Source organism: Eptatretus burgeri, chromosome 11 (genome assembly GCF_056783735.1).
Source record: "Eptatretus burgeri isolate ZD-2024b chromosome 11, Ebu_testis_v1, whole genome shotgun sequence".
Lineage (NCBI taxonomy): Eukaryota > Metazoa > Chordata > Myxini > Myxiniformes > Myxinidae > Eptatretus > Eptatretus burgeri.
In genome coordinates this window covers 58,627,144-58,650,393 of record NC_140971.1, presented here as the reverse complement: position 1 = coordinate 58,650,393, position 23,250 = coordinate 58,627,144, and the positions used below count along the sequence as shown (strand labels likewise).

Below are 23,250 nucleotides of genomic sequence, written 5' to 3'. Positions count from 1 at the left end.
CGAGTCGCGAGCCGCTCGCCCAGGACGACGGGGCACGAGTCGCGAGCCGCTCGCCCAGGACGACGGGGCACGAGTCGCGAGCCGCTCGCCCAGGACGACGGGGCACGAGTCGCGAGCCGCTCGCCCAGGACGACGGGGCACGAGTCGCGAGCCGCTCGCCCAGGACGACGGGGCACGAGTCGCGAGCCGCTCGCCCAGGACGACGGGGCACGAGTCGCGAGCCGCTCGCCCAGGACGACGGGGCACGAGTCGCGAGCCGCTCGCCCAGGACGACGGGGCACGAGTCGCGAGCCGCTCGCCCAGGACGACGGGGCACGAGTCGCGAGCCGCTCGCCCAGGACGACGGGGCACGAGTCGCGAGCCGCTCGCCCAGGACGACGGGGCACGAGTCGCGAGCCGCTCGCCCAGGACGACGGGGCACGAGTCGCGAGCCGCTCGCCCAGGACGACGGGGCACGAGTCGCGAGCCGCTCGCCCAGGACGACGGGGCACGAGTCGCGAGCCGCTCGCCCAGGACGACGGGGCACGAGTCGCGAGCCGCTCGCCCAGGACGACGGGGCACGAGTCGCGAGCCGCTCGCCCAGGACGACGGGGCACGAGTCGCGAGCCGCTCGCCCAGGACGACGGGGCACGAGTCGCGAGCCGCTCGCCCAGGACGACGGGGCACGAGTCGCGAGCCGCTCGCCCAGGACGACGGGGCACGAGTCGCGAGCCGCTCGCCCAGGACGACGGGGCACGAGTCGCGAGCCGCTCGCCCAGGACGACGGGGCACGAGTCGCGAGCCGCTCGCCCAGGACGACGGGGCACGAGTCGCGAGCCGCTCGCCCAGGACGACGGGGCACGAGTCGCGAGCCGCTCGCCCAGGACGACGGGGCACGAGTCGCGAGCCGCTCGCCCAGGACGACGGGGCACGAGTCGCGAGCCGCTCGCCCAGGACGACGGGGCACGAGTCGCGAGCCGCTCGCCCAGGACGACGGGGCACGAGTCGCGAGCCGCTCGCCCAGGACGGCGGGGCACGGTCGCGAGCCGCGCGCCCAGGACGCCGGGGCACGAGCCCCGAGCCGCTCCCCCAGGACGGCGGGGCACGACTGGCGAGCCGCCCGCCGGGGACGGCGGGGCACGAGTCGCGAGCCGCTCGCCCAGGACGACGGGGCACGAGTCGCGAGCCGCTCGCCCAGGACGACGGGGCACGAGTCGCGAGCCGCTCGCCCAGGACGGCGGGGCACGAGTCGCGAGCCGCTCGCCCAGGACGGCGGGGCACGAGTCGCGAGCCGCTCGCCCAGGACGGCGGGGCACGAGTCGCGAGCCGCTCGCCCAGGACGGCGGGGCACGAGTCGCGAGCCGCTCGCCCAGGACGGCGGGGCACGAGTCGCGAGCCGCTCGCCCAGGACGACGGGGCACGAGTCGCGAGCCGCTCGCCCAGGACGGCGGGGCACGAGTCGCGAGCCGCTCGCCCAGGACGGCGGGGCACGAGTCGCGAGCCGCTCGCCCAGGACGGCGGGGCACGAGTCGCGAGCCGCTCGCCCAGGACGGCGGGGCACGAGTCGCGAGCCGCTCGCCCAGGACGGCGGGGCACGAGTCGCGAGCCGCTCGCCCAGGACGGCGGGGCACGAGTCGCGAGCCGCTCGCCCAGGACGGCGGGGCACGAGCCGCGAGCCGCTCGCCCAGGACGGCGGGGCACGAGCCGCGAGCCGCTCGCCCAGGACGGCGGGGCACGAGCCGCGAGCCGCTCGCCCAGGACGGCGGGGCACGAGCCGCGAGCCGCTCGCCCAGGACGGCGGGGCACGAGCCGCGAGCCGCTCGCCCAGGACGGCGGGGCACGAGCCGCGAGCCGCTCGCCCAGGACGGCGGGCCGCTCGCTCGCCGCGAGCCGCGAGCCCAGGACGACGGAGCTGTTCGCTGTTATATTGTTGTGGGGCCGAGGTTCGGTGGTGAGCACGACCGCTGGTTGAAGCATAGAGTCTGCTCCACCGAACACACAGAATTTATAGATCGTCACCCCGGATAACTCCGGAGCCAACGGGTCCCTTATCGGACCAAAATCGCCAATAGGTCGACCGCGTGGGAAAGGCTCGATTGCCAATTTCAATTTACCTAAATACCCACGTCGTCCAAACTACCGGGGAAATTCATCCTCGGCAGGATCTGTGCGATCCGAGCTGTACCCCGAGCGGAGAGTACCATATTCCTGCCGGGCCGATTGCACGATTACGGCAACAATGAAGCCTCCTATTTCCCGTTCGCAGCACGACAAACCAATGATAGAAACACAGAAACGAGCTGATACATTTAACAAAATGGATATTTATTTACAATAGGCAGGGAGGGGAACACAGAAGAGCAGAGTTATCCGACTATAAAATAAATGGAAATTTATACACAAGCACTTGTGCAGTTGCTACTTAAAGACGGGCACGCACACGCACACGCACACGCACACGCACACGCACACGCGCGCGCGGACCCGTCGGGTCTTTATTGAAGGCCTCCAGCTCGAGGACAGGTGAGCTGGAGACCAGAGCCTGTGCTTTGACCTGTCCACCTCGTGTGGTCTTCGACGATCCGGCTCGGCGGGATTCGATCCCGCAACATACCGCTCCAAGCACCAGGTACCGCACTCTCCAACCGGCTTCACACCAATCGACCAAGGCCAAGGAGAAGATCAGAGGCGACGATGATCCAGCTCGGCGGGACTCGAACCCGCAACACGATGATGATGACCACCATGACCACGACCCTTTTACCACCACGATGACCTCCACCACCTCGATCCTTTTACCACCACGATGACCTCCACCACCTCAACCGCTTTTACCACCCCACAACCCAGCCTGGAATTTCTTGTATTTCTTTTTCCTCCGGGGTGAGCAAATCGCCATCTGAGGCACTCTCCACCCTCATTGGACGGGGTGTCGTGGGAAAATCGCTTTCTGTGGCGTGATTGGACAAGGGGCACGCCCCTGCCCTCCTGGACGGAGTTCCGGTCTGAGGCGATGGAAATCTCCACCCACGTACGTGGCCGAACGCACGTGGGCAATGGCGTCGGTGTGTGAAGTGTAGTGAAGGAGGTTTGTTGTAAACGAATCTCCACAGCGCACGCATGTAATTCCCGTTAGACACAGGTAGGGGACCCTAACTATAAACACACACTTACCGATATAACTGTTCTATAAGGACCTGAATGTTGAGTGCAGTAAGCTTCCAAATTCATAACAATATTAGCTGTGAGCTGTTATATTAACTGTTAGCTGTTATATTAGCTATTAGCTCACTCAAAGCTGTTGTATCAGGTACTCCCCATGGTAAATAAGTGTGATTTTTAGGTCATCTCTTCGAGCATGACCTAATAATATTGGTGTTGAGAGGAGAGGTGACGGTTCGTCCGTCCGTCCGTCCGTCCACAATGAAGTTGAAGCGGGAGATCTGGTCATTAGTGATCCTGATAGAGGTCGATGAAACGTACACGATGGTATGACTTTCAAGGTCACCGAAGGTCACGAGGCCTTTGAAATTGCGAAAATGACTATTTTCAAAATGTATCTCCTCCGCCATTTCTCAAGCGATCTTGAATTTGATTGTGGCATATGAATCTATGGGACAATATCTAAATTTTGATCAGGCCGGATTTTCGATATTCGCTTTTGTTTTCGTGTCACGTGACTTCAAAGTTGTCAAAAAATGCGAAAATGACGATTTTCAAAATGTATCTCCTCCTACATTTCTCAAGCGATCTTGAATTTGATTGTGGCAGATAAATCTATGGGACAATATCTAAATTTTGTCGGGCCGGATTTTCGATATTCGCTTTCGTTTCCGCGTCACGTGACTTCAAAGTTTGCAAAAACTGCCCTTCCTTCAGGAGGCTAGATATTTTCTCGCAGAGATGACCGTCACTCCCGCACAGGGGTAATTTTTGAAGATGAAATCCATGGCTTCGTTCTGATGTCATTGTTGCATATGTCAAACGCTTTATCCGATCAGTATGAACATTTTTGAGGGTCATCTAGGGCAAAGTTGTGGGGGGGGGTGGGGGTTGATATCATCGGTCATGTGGTTTGACAGCAATATTGTTTTTAACATAAAAACCTTCAAAAATATTCTCTGAAACAGCTGCACAGATCGAGGCAAAACTTTACAGGTATGATCGCCTTTCCATGTGGAACAAAAAGTTTTCCACCTGTGACGTCATAGGTCACATTGTTTGCTTGCTATGTTTTTGAAAAATAAACCTTTAAAAATCCTCTTCTCCAGAAGGGCTTGGCAGATTGAGGGGAAACTTCACCGACTTATTCCCCAAGCCTTGGGGGATACTAGGGTGTTCACAAATAATTAACGTCACTTGGTCTGGCAGCTATATTGAATGGAATGAAAAATCTTTAAGAAACTATTTCACTTGAACTGCATCATCAAAGTGAAACGTTACAATTATGATCTAGTCATCATGAGGAATGTTTTAAATTTCAACCTGATCGGATGCATGGTCTGACGACTAGAATGATTTTTTTTTTTTGGTTTTTTTGAAAAAGGCTCACTTTGCTGTGCCTGGGTGGGTTTGAGGGAAGAGGAGTGGCAGCTGCAATGTGACTCCTTCCAAGGTTCCTCCTCATGACTTCATTTTTTATTTTTGCTTGTTTGGGTTCCTTCTGATTATTCCAATGCAGAACTGTTCCTATTTGGTCTTCCATTTTATTTGAATTTTTAATTTATTTTAATCCCATTCTGAATTCAATTGAAAAATAATTTTAAAATGTCATGGTTTAGGGCAGGGGTCTGGAACGTGTGGCTCGTGAGCCAGGTATGGCTCTTTTGATGATTGCATCTGGCTCGCAGATAAAATTGGAGTTTGAAACTTGGAAAGCCCAATATTTCTCGCAGAAGCTTTACCTATAGTTTGAATGGTGTCGTGCTTCATTCACGTGCAGGGCTGAACTTGGCAGAAGGACAGAAGAAAAAACACCTCCGAATTGTCTGAAGCGGTTTTTGTTTCGTCCAGTCATGCGGCCGACGCGAGTAGTGATTTCGGTTCCTCCAATGACGTGCCGCCGCCGAGACGCGTCACGGAATTCATCTCGACCAATCATGCGCCACCGCTGAGGCGACTCGTGATTTCGGTTCCTCCAATGACGTGCCGCCGCCGAGACGCGTCACGGAATTCATCTCGACCAATCACGCGCCACCGCTGAGGCGACAGCATCCCAGAGTCAGCCGGCCGCGCCGCACCTCTCGAGTATGTCAGCCCGTGCGCAGGCCAGCCAGACTCACTTGGGTCAACATCTCCCTCTCTCTCATTTGCTCAAAGCTAACCCTTCGACGAAGAAGATGGCGAAAAGAAAAAAAGATGAGGAGTATCGTACATTTCAGGACGAATGGGCCGAAGAATTCGCCTTTGTGGAGAGAGCAGGTTCTGTGGTGTGTCTAATTTGCAATGACAAAATTGCATCGATGAAACGGTCGAATATAAAGCGGCACTTCGACACGCGCCATGCTACCTTTGCATCAAAATACCCTGTGGGAGACAGCAGAAAGAAAGCGTGCCAAGAGCTACTGAGCAGGGTGCAAGCCAGCCAGCAGCAACTCCGCGTATGGACCCGGCAAGGTGACTATAATTCCGCCAGCTTTGCTGGATCTTTAGCAGTAGTGAGGAACGGAAAACCATTCACAGATGGCAAGTATGCAAAAACGTTCATGCTGGATGTCGCCAATGAACTTTTTGATGATCTTCCGAACAAAGACAAGATAATCAAACGGATACAAGACATGCCTCTGTAGGCAAGAGCTGTTCATGATCGTACCATCATGATGGCAAACCAAGTGGAGGAAACGCAAGTGAAGGACATAAATACAGCGCCGTTCTTTTCCCTGGCTTTGGATGAGTCAACAGACGTAAGCCATTTGTCGCAGTTCAGTGTGATTGCAAGATATGCTGCTGGTGATACACTGCGCGAAGAAAGTCTTGCTGTTCTGCCAATAAAAGGGTCCACAAGAGGTGAGTATTTATTCAAGTCTTTCATGGAGTTCGCTCAAGAAAAAAATCTCCGAATGGATAAACTTATCTCGGTGTGTACTGATGGTGCTCCGTGTATGGTGGGAAAAAAACAAAGGATTTGTGGCGCTTCTCCGTGAACATGAAAATAGACCCATCATAAGTTTCCATTGCATTCTACACCAGGAGGCACTTTGTGCTCAGATGTGTGATGGGCAGCTTGGCGAAGTGATGTCGATGGTCATTCGTGTGATCAACTTTATTGTTGCCCGAGCCTTAAATGGTCGCCAGTTTAAAACACTGCTGGATGAAGTTGGAAATAACTATCACGGTCTGCTTTTGCACAGCAATGTGCGTTGGTTGTCAAGAGGGAAGGTGCTTAGCCGTTTTGCGGCTTGCCTGAACGAAATCCGGACTTTCCTTGAAATGAAAGGGATTGAGCATCCTGAACTAGCCAAACTGAGTGGCTCCTCAAGTTTTACTATCTCGTGGATATGACTGAACATCTGAACGAGCTCAACGTGAAAATGCAAGGCATTGGAAATACAGTGTTATCCCTTCAACAAGCCGTGTTTGCTTTTGAAAACAAGCTGGAGCTCTTTATCATGGATCTTGAAACAGGTCGTTTACTACATTTTGAAAAACTGAGACAATTTAAAGATGCATGCACAGCAAGTGAGCCCACTCAAAACTTTCATCTCCACCAGTTAGCTGGCTTCACATCCAGTCTCCTACAGTCATTCAAAGCACGCTTTGGACAATTTCGTGAGCACACTCGTCTTTTTAAGTTCATCACCCATCCAAACGAGTGTTCACTGAATACAGCCGACCTGAGTTACATTCCTGGTGTCTCCGTCAGAGATTTTGAAGCAGAAGTGGCTGACCTGAAGGCCTCAGACACGTGGGTGAATAAGTTCAAGTCACTGAATGAAGATTTGGAAAGAATCGCACGACAGAAAGCAGAGTTGGCGAGCAAGCACATGTGGACAGAAATGAAAAAACTTCAACCCGAAGACGAGCTGATTATCAAAACTTGGAACGCGCTTCCTGTCACATACCTCACACTGCAGCGTGTGAGTATTGCTGTATTGACCTTGTTTGGATCTACGTATGCATGTGAGCAGTCATTCTCACATCTTAAAAACATCAAGTCCAACCTACGATCACGTCTAACGGATGAAAGCCTCAACGCTTGCATGAAGCTTAACCTCACCAAGTACCAACCAGACTACAAAGCCATCAGCAAATCCATGCAGCACCAGAAGTCCCATTAATGGTGAGTATTATAACAACATTATTTAAAAGAATAAATTCAGAGGCTTATTATACTCACATTTAGTTGAATTCAGTCTTAAAATATATTATATGGCTCTCACTGAAATAGATTTCCAAATATTTTGCTTTAATGGCTCTCTGAGTCAAAAACGTTCCCGACCCCTGGTTTAGGGTCAGGTTTCCAATCAGAGGGGTTGCATCCAAGCGGGACGTCTTGGTACCGGGTCATCACTGCCAGCAGTTATAAAGTAGCAGTTCTAATTATGGAACACACCAGTACACAAAATACACCATACAAAACTACAAAAACAAGACAACACACCACACAAAACAAGTCCTGGCGAGGGTCTGCGATCTCTGATTGCTCTTTTTCTTGTTTGTACTTGTAGTTCTTCATGAAAGCAACACAGCTTGAGCAGATGCACAAGGACTATGAGGAAATTGCGATGCAAAGAGAACGAACCCAAGATAAGGTAGAGAACCACAAAGAGGTGAGAACGTACCTTCTTTCTCTTCCACTAGTTTTTTCAGTGTCATGTTTATATTGTGGAGGCATTCAATGAGGTTCCCAGTTTGCCAACACACTGAACTTCATCCCTTCCGGATGCAGGTTCTTCTCGATATGAACCGGATGGTGCAACAAAAGAAAGAGCATTTGGATCAGTTGGTGGGCCTGGAGGACCTGAAAAAGGAATTTTACTCTTTGGAGAACCAGAGAGTTTGGGCCGAGGTTTGTTGTTTGGGAAATTATATGAAGTTGTTCCCATGAAGTTCACAAACCATGGGCTGCAGATTGCTGTGGAATTAGCTTCCCCAACTGTGGCAGATAGTTGGTTACCCACAAGTTTAAATCTTTTGACAGGTCATGCATTTTGCAATCTTCAGGAAATATAAAATTATGGGTCATCTTTCATTATTATTATTTTTTTTTGAAAGTCCGCTGTTGCTTTTCCTCAACATCGGTCGTCAAATTTATGTTACCGTTTTATCAAGCTAATGATTCCAGTCAAATCTCACTCCCGCTGGACATTATGAAAAGTTTGAAATTGTTATCAATTAAACTTCAACTTGGAATACAGGAACAGTACAATAATATGAATTGCTGGGTATTGATGTAAAATAGATTTTTATTATTATTATTTTTTTAATGGGTTAAAAAATTATTTATTTAGTTGTTTGTTTTTTGTCAATTCTGAGAATTCTTTCTTTCTTTCTTTCTTCAACAGCAAGAACTTACCTTAAACCTTCTATCAAACAAAAATAATAACTTTTACTTCCCTTGGAGTTTGTGAACATGTGGCCATTTTGAAAGTCGGGTGGCTTGCAGTGAAATCCAAGATTTCTGTTTTGCTCTCAAAGCATTAACCGTGCATTTCATAAATATCAACATTGTTTGGATTTAATAAATGAGTGAGTACCCCGGCCCTACGGGTGGGAGTACCCGTGTTAGCCCACCGAACGTGGATGGCCACATAGTGTCTGGGGAGTCAAAGAAACGTAAAATTCTCAAGACTAGTACCTTGATCACCAGGACGAGTCGTGAGGTGAGTAAAGCGTGGGATAAAGATGCCGTACTGTAAACAACTATTGCAATGACCACTGTGAGAGGTGAGATAACACGAGAGGAAATCGTGTGATTTGCCACAACACCTTGATGGACTGTTATTTGCTGACACGGTTAGACGCGATAACAATAGAACACGGATCACGATGCTGGGCAAAGCGGACACACCAAATTGATCAGTGCCATAACCATTCGACAAGTGAAGGGAAAAACGGGCACACCCAATTGGCCAGTGCAGTGACCAATTGATGAGTAAATATTGGTGACATACAGTGCTTTCAGAAAGTACTCAAACCCCTTGACATTTATCACATTTTGTTGTATTACAGCCTGAATTTAAGATGGATGAAATTTTAAAAAAAATTGTCACCGATCTACACAAAATGCCCCATAATGAAAACGTTTTCAGAAATTTTTACAATCGTATTGAAAATGAAGTGTATAAAAATATCTAACTTGCACAAGTATTCAGCTCCCTGAGTCAATACTTCGTAGAAGTACCTTTGGCAATGATTACAGCTTTGAATCTTCTTGGGTATGTCTATCAGCGTTGTACATCTGAATTTGGGGATTTTCTCCCATTCTTCATTCCAGATTTGCTCAAGCTCTGTAAAGTTGGATCGGGAGTGTCGAAGAACAGCAATCTTGAAGTCTTTCTACAGATTCTCAGTAGGATTCAAGTCTGGTGTTTGGCTGGGCCATTCAAGGACTTTCACAGTATTGTTCTGAAGTCATTCCAGTGTTGCTTTGGCTGTCTGCTTGGGGTCATTGTCCTGTTGGAACATAAATCTTCGCTGCAGTCTTAGGTCTTTTTTTTGTGTACAATGTCGAGGCTCGTATCGGAGCTAACACACAGAACATACAACAAGGGGAGCAGGAGGCAAGAGGGGTGAGAGAGGGGATGACAAAACAATGGGGAATAGAGACATGAGGAGATCTGTGGAAGGGAGAGGGGTGGGGCAGGGTACACAAGGTAAACAAGATGGATACTACAGGGACTTGCAGGTCCTTACATGACAGGGACTGAGCGGGGCGGGGGGAGATACCGAAGAAGAGACTGTAGAAGACAGAGAGACCACCGACCTGTCTGTGGTGAGAGAGTGAGAGGCCCAAAGACTCGGCCTCATCGGCAGGAGATACCAATGATCCCAAACACCTTGGTTTCCACAGCGTGAAGCTGAGAAAGGTGAGAGGCAGGATCACCAGCCCAGAGAAGGAAGCAATACTCCAGGCTGCAAACAAAATCTTTGTATGTGGTCAGGAGCTCAGGTGTGCCAAGGAAGGACTTTGCACGACGGAGGATGCCCAGTCGGCGAATGGCTTTGGAGACCAGTTTGGAAATGTGACTTTCCCAGGAAAGATCATGGCAGATAGTGAGACCGAGAAGCTTGAATGAAAAGACTTCTTCAAGAGGATTGTTGAGAAAGTAGATTGTGGGCGGTGGAGGGGTGTTCCAGATGGTCCTTTCAGAGAGACATAGTGAGTGTAAGATTTGTCAGGATTGAAAGGCATGTTCCACGTGTTTGACCAGCCTGTGATTTTTTTTTTCATTGAAAAGCATCCTATAACATCATGCTGCCACCACCATGCTTCAAGGGAGAGATGGTGTTGGATGGGTGATGAGCTGTGCTCGGTTTCTGCCAAACGTAGCGCTTTACATTCAGACCAGAGAGTTCAATTTTCATCTCGGCAGACCACAGAATATTTTGCCTCATGCTCTCAGAGTCTTTCACGTGACTTTTTGCAAACTCCAGGCATGTTGTCATGTGCCCTTTTTCAGGAGTGGCTTCCTTTTGGCCACTCTCCCATAAAGCATAGATTTGTGAAGTGCTGCAGACACGGCTGAGATGGGAGAACTTGCCGGAAGGACAGCAAAGGAACTCTGTAGTTCTGTCGGAGTGGTCATTGGGTTCTTAGTCACCTCCCTGCCCAAGGTCCTTCTTGCCCAGTTGGTGAGTTTGGTCAGATGGCCAGCTCTAGGAAAAGTCTGGTTCGTTCCATATTCTTTCCATTTCCTAATGATGGAGCTCACTGTGCTCTTGTGAACTTTCAACCTTCTCGAAATTGTTTAATACTCTTGTGGCTCTACAAAGCCAGCACTCCTCTGAGGAAATGTCATCCAACATATCGCGTTCCCAAGACATTTATATCATTAGTATTCGTTTCATTAGCCCTTTCCACATGTCTAGTTGGTACATGGGACAAGATGCGTTGCATCGGGCTTTTAGATAGATCTTCAATTCCCTATTCTTTCATTTATTTTACTTCCTTTTATTTCACACACGAATCCCGCCATGCATGCATGCACACTGCGGGCTGGACAATGACGTTATAAGGATATGCTGTAGTGTCTCCATTCAAACAGTGGAGTAGCCGTAAACCAACCGACACCTCACCATGCTCACAACAATGATACAACCCTCACCATAATTCCCACAATGCTCTCCAAAAATCCCCGCAACAACCTATGCCCGACCTCATCACCACGATCGCCTCAACCACTCCCATCACTTCAATGCCTTCACCCAAATGCCACATCACTTCCGCCACTTCACTACAACCGCTACAAACCGCTCCAACCACAGTTAACTCCCAGGATGTCTGAAGAGACCTGATACCAAAGACTTAATTTTTATGGTACCAGGTCTCTTTGGAGAATCCTTGGCTATCGCTGGTCGGACTTTGTGTCCAACGAGCGGTTGCTGAGAGAGACTCAAATGAGATTTGTTACCTGTATAGTCCGTGAGTGTCAGCTGCGGCTGTATGGACATGTGGCTCGTTTTTCTGACGCTGATCCTGCTCACCAGATTCTCTCAGCGAAGGACTCTCGTGAGTGGAGGAGGCCAATGGGCCGACCACGTTCCTCATGGTTGCAGCAGGTTGATCGGCATCTCAAGGAGATGGGGATGGGCCAGTCATCTGCCTGGGGGATGGCCAGACGGAGGCCCCTGGAGTACTGGCTGAAAGTGGATGCAGCGACGCGCTGCTCTGGCGCATGCTCCCATTCCTGACCTGACCTGATGTCTCTGAGGGCGCCAGAGGAATAAAGGCCATTACGAGGCAGTGTATTTTGGTGTGTAACTTGAAGCGCAAATATGTGCTGGGACTCATTAAATGACGTCCGGGTTTCCCTGGCGTTCCACTAAATATCAAAGCTCAAACGGAGTTCAGTGCACGTTCATGGCTGGAGAGCGCACCCAAAGACCTCGGGCCAATGTTTATTACCGAGCTGTGTCGTGTGGCTTGGCTGGAGTGTAACAAATCGCCTTTACCTAGCCAAGCATCATCTGAGGTGAGAGGGCAGTGCAACCGAGTGAAGCGAGCAGGGTGGAACAAAAAAAACGATGGTATTATAAAGCAGGTGTGTCCATCTCTCCGTCTGTCAGTCCCCGAACGACTTCCTCAGTTTTGAGGCCTGCCCCACCAACCCTTCTGTGGAATGTTTTGGGGTCCCAGTTGGTGTCCTAAAGTGGGTGGGAGGTTTCATAAATTCCTCAATACAATTCTGATTTTGAGTTTCGATCTGTACGAAGCTGCTCTCTATCCGGATGGAACGTCAGTACGGCGTTTCCTTTGTTTACTCCACGAGTGTTTTTAACATTGTATTATTAATGGTTGAGTGTTAATTATCCCCCGCCAACCAACAAAGTTGGCGGGGGATATAGAAATGGGTTCCATCCATCTCCATCCGTCACATTTCGTTTCCGGAGCTTAACTACAAATCCCCTCAAGATATATTTATGATATACTGGTGCCTTTTGATATTTTCTAATTGATAGGTCACATGGTTTGGCAGCCATGTTGGATTCAAGAAAAATATAAAATAATGTTTTCTCTGGAATCACATAACCTGACGAAGCGAAAATTAGCAACTATCATCTTCCATCATTTCTGCATACATAGTAAAAATTATGATGTCACAAGTCATATGGTTTGTTGGCCATCTTGGATAGAAAACCTCACCTCATCCGATTAACACGAAACTTCACACACGTATTCCACTCGAGGATTGGAGGCAGAATGTAAATTTATGATGTCATAGGTCACATGGTTCGTCAGCCATCTTGGATTGAAAATCATTAAATTTTAAAAATCTCCAGAACGGTTGGCCAGATTGAGGCAAAATTTCACATACACTTTCCCCAACACATCCTTTCAGAGGTTTGTTAATTTTTAATTGATAGGTCACATGGTTTGGTGTCCATATGGAATTTACCCTAAAACCTTCAAACATCTTCTCCAGAACGGCTGGTCCGATCAAGGGGAAACTTCACATACATATTGCACACGCTTAGGGAATATTAGTTTGTTAATCCTCATTTACTATGGCGGGGGGTATCGAAGACTTTGTCTTCAACGGATGCTAGTTTGTGATTGGAATGATGCTGTTTGGAATAAAAATATAAAGATTGACTTTTAAGCAGAATGAGTTATGTGACGCTTTCCACATTCTGCATTTGCAGTTTCGCCATTGACATCCGCATTGCTTCTGTTGGGGTTAGCTACAGTAAAAAAAATTTGCCCAAGGCCTTCATGAACCGGCTGTCCAGCCCCCTCCTGTGCCGCATTGCTTCTGTTGGGGTTAGCTACAGTAAAAAAAATTTGCCCAAGGCCTTCATGAACCGGCTGTCCAGCCCCCTCCTGTGCATAGCACGGGTACCTCACTTGGGTGTGATGTATATATATTTTTTGCTGAACGCTTGTCTTGTCGTTTACTTTTACAATTACTGTATCTTGTGAAGTGTATTGAGGTTTCTCAGATCTGCTCAGAGTTTTGTGTGTGCAAACACCACATCAGCTCTGCTCTTTTACACTTCTAAATTTTGTAGAGATTGGAAATTTATTCTTTAAGTATTACAAGTTTATACGAATTCAAGAAAATGAAAAATAATGAATGACAAGTCTGGAGACTGCAATGGTTCATGAGCGGTATTTTGACGATGTAGATTGTTTCAGAAGTCAAGGATGAGACAATGTGATAATTTTTGACCAAGGTATAAAAATGATCAACATGATGTGGTACGAGTGACAGGTTATTAGCTGCAAAATGACGAATACCCGGTTTCGTTCAACAACTTTCAAAATTTGACCTTTTACATAACCTTTAAAGGTCACAAAACAATGTTGTGGACATTAAAATAAGGAAACAGGATACGTGCTATAGCTTATTGGAGTTATTTCATCGAAGGTCAAAAACCCGGTTCGATTCCCACAACTTTGAAAATTTGACCTTTGTGAACTTTAAAGGTCAATGATTATGACCTTTGGTGCAAAACTTCCTCTGGAACATTCCAGGAACAATATAACGTCATATATGCTATATGGCATTTCGCACTCCTCGGATTATCCATACTTTGAAATCAGCATAAAAACAAACTTGAAGGGGGCGCCACGGACAAGGTGTTCGAGATAGAACAAAATGGTTTCAAAACTTTAGGTGGGGAATGACCTCAAGATTATGCAGAAAAATATTGTCATCCGAGCTCTCAAAGGTTGGGCGGCCGTATGATTTTTATGTCAAAATTCGCTATTTTCTAAGTTTGTTACCTTGTGACCTTGACCTTGGGACGAAAATGAAAAATCGAGCTCTGTGGGGCTATGCAGGTGCCATTGGGCTAACCAAATACCAAAACCTCTGTCAGATTCGACAAACCCCCTCGGAGTAGATGTAAATTGAAATCGGCTACCCCCTAAAAACACATGTTTTTTGGGCGTGGCTCCACCCATAATGGGCGCACCACACCCATTCTCAGGAAAACACAACTAGATAATGATATAAACCTCCCACCCAAATTTTATCAGGATCGGATCAAAACCCACAGAGCTATGCTCGGAACAGACAGACAGACAGACAAGCCGGTAGGCGGACATGGGTCGTCGACTACCCAATAGAACCTGACGCGATGGGCCCGTTCGATGGGGAATGACCTGAGGATTAAGCACAAGAAAATTCATGATTCCAGCTTCAAGGGTTAATGCTGCACATTGTTTTTTCGTTAAAATACCCCCACATTTAGAGGTTTTTTGGCCGTTGCTAGGCAACGGAGGGGTCCATAGCAACGGTTCTTTCTCACACATAAGTAGGATATACTATGAACCTACCATACCAATTTCATGTATATCTGACTCATAGTCTCTGAGATATAACGAACTTCGTTTTTTTTGTTGTTTTCGACCAGGGTTCATTCAAAGTCTATGTTCTCCAACAGTTTTCATAGGATCTGGCTGGAAATTTTTGATAATATGGCTGAATGTACTGTCCACAGTTGCTCGTGGCCCGATTTTTGATTTTCGAAAAAATTAATTTTTTATGATTTTTCTAAAATTTCAAAGTCCCGTTGCTAGGCAACGGTGGCGTCCATCACAGGAGTTCTCATTTGCACACAACTCGGTCATGGTATGAACCTACCAACCAAGTTTCATCGAAATCGCCATTGTATTAACAGAAATCGCCATTTTAAATACTGATAATAAGGGTCGAACAAATTTCAATTTTTTTTTTTTTCCGACTGGATCGACGACCCAACAGACACACACCAATAACGAATATAGTGGTCACTTACTGACTCGTGAACTTACCGACTCATGAATCAATTACTGACTCGTGAACTTACTGACTCGTGAACCAATAAACACCTCATCGTGATGATTTCTGGTTGTTTCTCTTGAAGTATTTTGTGTTTTGCACTGCATATATCGGAATAATTTGATAAAGATTGTGGATTCTGATTTGTATTGTATGTGAGTTTAGGAGATTTCCACCGCTCCTGCACTGTCCATTGGACCAGGCCTCGTCGTAAACTACTCCCAAAGTCTTGCTGAGACCTTGATCACCAGTATAAGCTGACATTGCTTTAAACTGTTAAGTGATTAGGCTTTATTTGCGTTGTCAAAAGTGCAAGGATTGAGCCAATTGTACAAAATGTTGCAATTCTGCGCTTATTGTTCCGGATGATCTTTAATCTTGCTCAGTTTTTATTTATTTATTTCATGGAAAAAATCAATTTACTTTCCTTGCATGTGAGGCACAGAAACAAGCCATTCAAATTCTATTTGGTTAAAATCATGAGAACAACCATGAGAGCCAATCCGACAAATACACGTGAACTACATCAAGCTATAAGCACGGAGGCAAAAGTCTGCGATACTTTGCTATGTTTGTTTGCACACATCATTGACACAACTCTGCATCATTCGGTGAGAATGGATGGCAATTAATGAACATTTGCAATTCAGCAATCTACAATATAAAGGTTTAACTGAAGAGCGTTTTTTTTAATCTTCCATGGAACCACAACATGGGTGAATACACAAACACAGCAGGGGTCGGGCAAGTGGCTGGAAGAGATGGAATCCATCCCTCCCATTTTGTTAAAGTGAGTTTCTTATACGGGACCACAAGGGACTCAAATATTATTGATACAGAAGGCTTCTGAGTTTTTGGGACCTCCAAACGAGTTTGTGTTGAGTCACTAAAGATCGTCAGCAACTGAGTTCCTCAAAAACAGGGAATCATTGTAGCCCCAAGGTGCACATTGGTCCTGTGGAACTGCGGAGGAATAATGTCCATCTTGGGCAGAACACCGGCTTGGGTGTGCAGGCATGAATAAATGCCTTGCGCAGTTCGTATCTTCAATGCAGCATCCAAAAAACGGACACAGGTCCAGTGCAGAACGCGGCCCAAGTGAAGCTTGGGGAACAGGAACCTCTCTCGAGTGGTGGTCGCTCACCATGAATGGCATGCTTTTGTTTCTACATCCAGCGCAATACCAGCAATCTATCCACTCCATACTTTCCTCCCTTCCTCATTCGCTACATCTCTTCCACGAGTATCCATATTCCAGCACCATGCTGGTGGATAACATGCTTTGTGTATTACCCCTGCTTTCACACATTGTATCATATTTTCATGCTTATAACTTGTACTCAGAAGATTCCTTGCTTGCCTCTGTTTCCCCAGCCCTGTTCATAAACACATTTTATTGTTATGCTAATATTTTGTCATAATTACTTTGATCGAATTGGGTTGTAACTCTTTACAGTTTCAAAAACAAGAGCAAGTGAATTGGTTAGAATATTTGGAGGGTGTTGGTGAAATAATTCACATGTTGAAAATCATGATAGAATTATGATAACCTTTCCAAGGCCACCACATTTGTTCTTTAATTACTTTACACTGGTTAGTTTCCCATAATGTCTATGTCTTTGTTCTTTTATGATGCAGGTAAGAGATGTGGAGTTGGAATATGACTCGCTGAAGAGGAAGGTGACTGAGGGGCAGATGCTCACTGACAGGTTTGAGCAAAAGGAGGCTGGATACAAAGTACGTATCAAGTGCCCGGTAACGGAATCGGAGTGCTGTTGTGAACCTGATTCTAACACTTTCCTCCATCTTTCTTCAGCAAAAGCAGGAGGAGGCAGAAGCAAAGTTGAAAGACATGCAAGCTCGCATTGATGAGCTGCTTGTTGTGATGGACTCTCTCCGTCCACAGTATGAAGGGATACGAAAGAAGGTGGATCAGCTGAAACGCGATGATAGTAATTCTCAGGTAAAGGAGTTTTTTAAAAAGCAACAATTCTCCGGGAATCCATCAGATGTGCCAACATGTCAACATCGATATATTACTAAAACTCTCATCTTGTATGTATGCGTATGTATGTATGTTCCTGAAATACAGCCAAAACGGTACACGATAGCGCAAATATTTTCGGCCCACCTTGCTCACCATTCTCCTGTGGTGTGCAATATCAAGTTTCGTTAAAATTGGGCAACGGAAAAAAAAATATTAAAAAATCAATTCCCGATTCAGTCAAGTACTCGTTTGCATTGATCAAATTCTGCCAAAAACCTCAGAGGTATAGTTTGCTGGAGCTATCTTTTAGTTTTTTTTCTTGAAATGATTTATTTTAAAATCTCAAACATTGAGTGGAGACAAAGAACGATTTATTTTTAAGCATAAAATACACATTGCCATTTTGATCTAATACTTCCGTGTTCATTCATAAATAAAATTGTGTTTAGAAGATTGCGCACAATTTATTCAACTTTATTTTCTCCGTTTTTATCCCCCGCCACGTGGCAGAAGAGGGATATTGTTGTCACCTGGTTCGTCCGTCCGGCTGGCTGGGCGTCAACATTTATAGCTGTGAGTGCGATAACTCATAAACTGTTCGCCATATCGATTTGAAATTTGGGTCGCACATGTACCACCTGAAAAGGAAGAACTCTATTGGTTTTGGGCGTGGCCAGATCCAAGATGGCCGACTGGGGCGGCCATCTTGAGAAAAGTTTTTTGTAATAAATGGAAAACCGCTTATCTGATTTCAATTATTTTTCAATGGCAGGGGATTCCCCATCTATGATGGGTATATTTCTTCTTTCACATTGACGCGCAATATCAAGTTTCGTTCAAATCGGGCAAGGAAAAAAATGATTAAAAAATTGATTCCTTATTCAATGAAATACTCTTCAGGATTATTTGATCAATGCAAACAACCTCAGCGGTATAGTTCACTGGAGATATATATATATATATATATATATATATATATATATATATATATATATATATATATATATATATATATATATATATATATATATATATATATATATATATATTTTTTTTTTTTGAATTGATTTTTTTTCTCAACCGCTGTCACAACGGGAAACCAACGGGTTCACGGGTCATCTTGTTTAATATTAATTCACTTATTTTGTTGGGCATGATCTGAACTTTTTTTTTTTGCTTTGTTTAACTTGGGCATTCGTTTTGTTTTGCTCTTAGATTATGCTGAAAGGCCTTCGGTGCAAAATGCAAGTTGCTGAAAGGGATAACAATGATCTCATCAAAAAACTTGAAGCTGCAAAGAACAGGTGAGGACAGTTCCATTTATATTCACATCTACTCATGTGATGATTTGCACAGAAATGGATCATTTATTGAGGCCTATTTGTTATGCCCCTCCCCCCCCTCCACCCCTCTTCCTTTCCTGCCTCCACATCCAGTATCGTTTAATGTAAATTTGTAGTTGTCTTGCGTTACCTCAAGGAAACACTTGTATTGAAATGAATAAGCATTGAGAGTTCAGAAGTTGTCGCTTGCTATTCTTGCAGATTTGAGCAGGCAGGGCTGCCAAGTTGCACTTTCATCATCTCTTTATACATTTGTTCTACTTTGTATGTAGCTATAGAAGAGCACCATCGTAAAACAGCAAAGCTTGAATGTATTTGTCTGTTTGTGCCAGCTTTTGTCTGAGTGTGTGTCTTTTGTGTATATGCATAGATAATTTTTTAACTTTCACCTGTTGCTTACAACAAAGTATATATCAAACGCTTCAATTTTTATTTCCTTCCTTCCTTCCTGTGCTTTGCATTTATCCATTAAGGTACTGGTGGAGTGTGAATCAATTTGATCTTGATGAAAATTTAAGGAAAAATGCGATCTCATCACTACTTCCTTTAAGTTGTCACTGCTAAAAAAATAATTACTTTAATGTATAACAACCTTCCTGAACATTAATTGATCAGCCTTTTTGCTTGCATCCTTGCAACGATAATGAGCCTCAATTTTACAATCTTTCTTTTGCGGTACAAAATGGGACTCAAATATCGACCGATGCAGAAGGCTTCTGGGGCTCTGCTATTGCTGAACCAATTCGTAGAAACGTTTTTCGAAAAAATTTAAAATGTTCCGATGAAACAAGCCAAAAATAAGTTTGTGATGATGTTTTAAGAGACATGAGTATCTGGCCTATAACAATGAGCAAATTTGAAATGTTAAAGATATGCTAACAGATTATCATTTCAGTAAATGTCTGATGAAAAGTGATGATTGGGTAATTATGTTTTCTTTGTGGAAGACCCACATTTGAGTTTAAAAAAAGGTGGGCCTTCAACATTCCTCTTCAATGAATATAGCCCTTCTGCTACTTTGCTCTTGAGAGTGCCTGTCATAATGCCCCACACCCCTTTGCTATATGAACATGTCTTATCTGTTGAGTGCAGCGAGCATCAGTATATGGCTGCTCATAATGCAGAACACGAGGCGAGCAAAACTAGGTTGGAGGCACAATTGCGGAATTTGAAGGAGCAAAAAGATACGGTGGCCCAGCAGATGGAACAGTTTAAGCACAATGTGCAGCTCTGTTCACAGAAGAGCACTGCACTTCGGTAGGTACAGCATGGCTCTGCTGTTACGCTTGTAGTTCGCTTATCTTCTTTTCTGTTGTAGTAAGTCTCTTATTTTTTTTTTTTAATTTTAAGTGTCTTTTAGTACACGATTAAAATAATTTCCCCTTCCCTTTTCTCATCCACTGTCAACTGCATGCTATCTTGCTCTCTTTCCCTACCTTTGTGTCATCATCGTTTCCTTCCCATTCCTTTTGATTTGGCATGGCACTGAATCGTGTACATTGTCAAAAGCGGTCATGGTATGGCAGTGTATTGTGAAGCACTTCACTTTTGAGATGAAGTTGCGATTTGGAGTAAATTGAGTGCCACAGTAAAATGAATCGATTCTCTCCTATTTTGAGTACTTTTACAACTTTTATTCGGCTGGCAGGACAGCTCCAAAGAATTGCACTCGCCTTTGAGCGCTCTTGTCGATTAAATTTCCAACTTGACTGTAAACTGTCGATGCTTCACAGGCAGTGTGATGCCTCACCATTCTTTGGAGGAGGGACTTTCAGCTATTTGTCCCATTTGATAAACATTTGTCAGTGCATGGTATTAAATCTTACGGTGTCTTTCACAACAGTAGTTTGTTCTCATCTGGCACCCTGGCCAACATCTGAATTCCCACCTTAACTTGTAGCACTCCACAGCAGTGTGGTAACCTGTCTATCATCAGTTCACGACTGTGCACATTCCTAATGTTCTGTGAAGAGTGTGATCGTATCCTGACACATAATATTGATTGAAATTCCTGGGTTACTGCAATTGTGGAGTTTAATTAATTATTCCGCACGTAGCGCAAAGCATGGTTAAGCATTTGGTTCACTCTGTCTGTCTATTTCTGTCTGACAGACGTCCATCAGTGATCGAGGAACTACTTTCTTTCAATTGAATGTTATATTTTGAATACTGTAGAACATGAATCGTAACACAAACCTGAAGTTTAGCAGTACTTTGGCTCTGAATTTTGCAAATTGTAGGGAGTTTCATCCCAAGTTCATGTGCACTGGTTGTGAAGCAATTGCTTCAGTCTGTCTGGAAATCTAAAATAAAATTGAAAAACATTCCAAACAGGAAACTTACTGTTTTTAGGGATGTCATACACACATGTTAGGGATGTCATTTTAGGGATGTCATACATGTTTTTAGGACACAAACAATAGGCATGAATAACTAATTTAATGTGTTAAATAAGGTGGTTCATCAACTGTGGTAAAGTTCCAATTCAATGTTTCATTTTTGGGGGAAGGGCATTGGTGGGGGGGGGGGCATTGCTTCAGCTTTTAGAACTTGTTTTATTTCAACTGAATTATCTATTTGAACACTAAAAACAAGAAAAAGAGCAATCAGAGATTACAGACCCTTGCCAGGACTTATATTTTTTGTGGTGTATTTTGTGTGGTGTTTGTGTACTGGTGTGTTATGTAATTAATTAGAGAAATAATTATAACTGCTGGCAGTGATGACCGACCTGGTATCAAGACATCCCGCTTATATCGGACACCTGACCTTGACCCATTACGTTTTATTTATTATTATTCAATTGAATTTCGAATGGGATTAAAATATATTCAATTCAATTCAAATGGAAGACCAAATAGGTACAGTCTTGCATTGGAGTAATCAGAAGGAACCCAAACAAGGAAAAAGCAAAGATGAAGTCATCAGGAGGAACTTGGATAGGATTCACATTTCAGCTGCTACTCCTCTAAACTCAAACCCATCCAGGTGCAGCCAAGTGAGCCTCATTTAAAAAAAAAACCCCACATCAAAATCAATTAAATAATTCTGGCTGCCAGACCGTGTGTGCAATCAAGTTGAAATTTAAAACATTTATTCTCCATCACCATGACATCATAATTGTGAAATTTTACGTTGATTGATTAAGCGGTTCCAGAGCAAACATTATTGAGTATTTTTCTGAAATCCAACATGGCTTCCAAACTATGTGACCTATCAATTATTCCTTAAGAAACTTGTACACGCATGCCTTGGGGAACATTTTTGTGAAGTTTCCTCTCGATCTCTCCAGTCATTCTGGAGAAGATTTTTTTTATAGGTTTTCGGGTAAATGCAATATGGTTGCCAAACCATGTGACCTATGACATCATATGTGAGCCTTTTGTTCCTCATGCATAGGTGGTCATACTTGTAAAGTTTCGCCTCGATGTGTTCAGCCATTTCAGAGAATATTTTTTAAGGTTTAAAGAAATTAAAATTTACGATATGATGACCGAATCATGTGACCGATGACATCATCATCATCATCATCATCATCATCATCATCAATTTTTTTTTTTTGTGGAACATTTTATCCCTAAATGATTCTCAATTTTCATACTGATCGGATGTAGCATTCTACATATGCAATTATGACGTTATAACGAAGGCACCTATGACTTCATCAAAAAATCGTTCGTTCCCCATGAGTATTTGCTACATGCCAAGTTTCAATTTTTTTTTCCCTTCGTGCGGTTTCAGAGATGCGCAAGCCCGAATTTTTTGGGGTTTTTCCAATTTGGCTGCCACACCACGTGACCTATGACGTCATAATTATCATTAAAACATTCTACATTAGTAGTTGCTCCTATGGTGAAAATTTTGTCTCTCCGACAAGCGGTTGCAGAGAAAAACACGAAATTTCTGTGCGGACAAACAGGCAAACAAACAAATGAAAAATCACTCGTAGAGCGACAACTTGGTGAAACGGAACAGCACTTGGTAGAGCACATCCCTCCGCCAGGCTGAATAGTTTACATTTTGTATCCCGCTGAAAGGCCGAATCTGAGTCAAAATCAAATTGGCTTGTTCTTGTTACCTCACTAACTCATCCACCAAGTTTCATCTGAATCCGTCCACAGTGTTTTGAGATATCATGCAATATCGTTTTTAGCACCATCTCTCAATGGTGAAGAATCAGTTAATGCTTAAATAATTCTCGTATCCAGATCTGGATTCAGATCTTCACAAAAATTGAATCAATTCTTCTTGGTGGCACTCCCAACCTGTCCACCATGTTTCGTGTGAATCCATCCATAACCATTTGAGATATTGTGCTATATATCGTTTTTGGCCCCATCTCTCAATGGTGAAGAATTGCTGAAAATATTCTCGGATCCGGATTTGGATTCAGATCTTCACCAAAAATGAGCATTGCTATCCTTGACCTGTCACCTACACACATGCACAAAATTTCAGAACGATTGCTTGAAAACCGTGGCTAAAAATTGTGTGATAAATAAACAAACATACA

The 23,250-nt window shown here is 45.1% G+C and overlaps 1 protein-coding gene across 9 annotated transcripts in view; it reads left to right on the top strand.

The window, feature by feature from the left end:
- SMC6 (structural maintenance of chromosomes 6) overlaps positions 1–23,250 on the top strand; it is a 157,237-nt gene that overhangs the window by 54,675 nt on the left and 79,312 nt on the right. For 8 of the 9 annotated variants that reach the window (XM_085846620.1, XM_085846621.1, XM_085846622.1 and 5 more), the window contains 6 exons: positions 7,647–7,748; positions 7,868–7,987; positions 17,046–17,144; positions 17,224–17,370; positions 18,610–18,698; positions 19,830–19,994. In XM_085846620.1, the coding sequence (XP_085702746.1) occupies positions 7,647–7,748; positions 7,868–7,987; positions 17,046–17,144; positions 17,224–17,370; positions 18,610–18,698; positions 19,830–19,994 (722 nt within the window). The remainder of the gene's footprint in view (positions 1–7,646; positions 7,749–7,867; positions 7,988–17,045; positions 17,145–17,223; positions 17,371–18,609; positions 18,699–19,829; positions 19,995–23,250) is intronic. The other variant, XM_085846624.1, reaches the window with a different exon arrangement.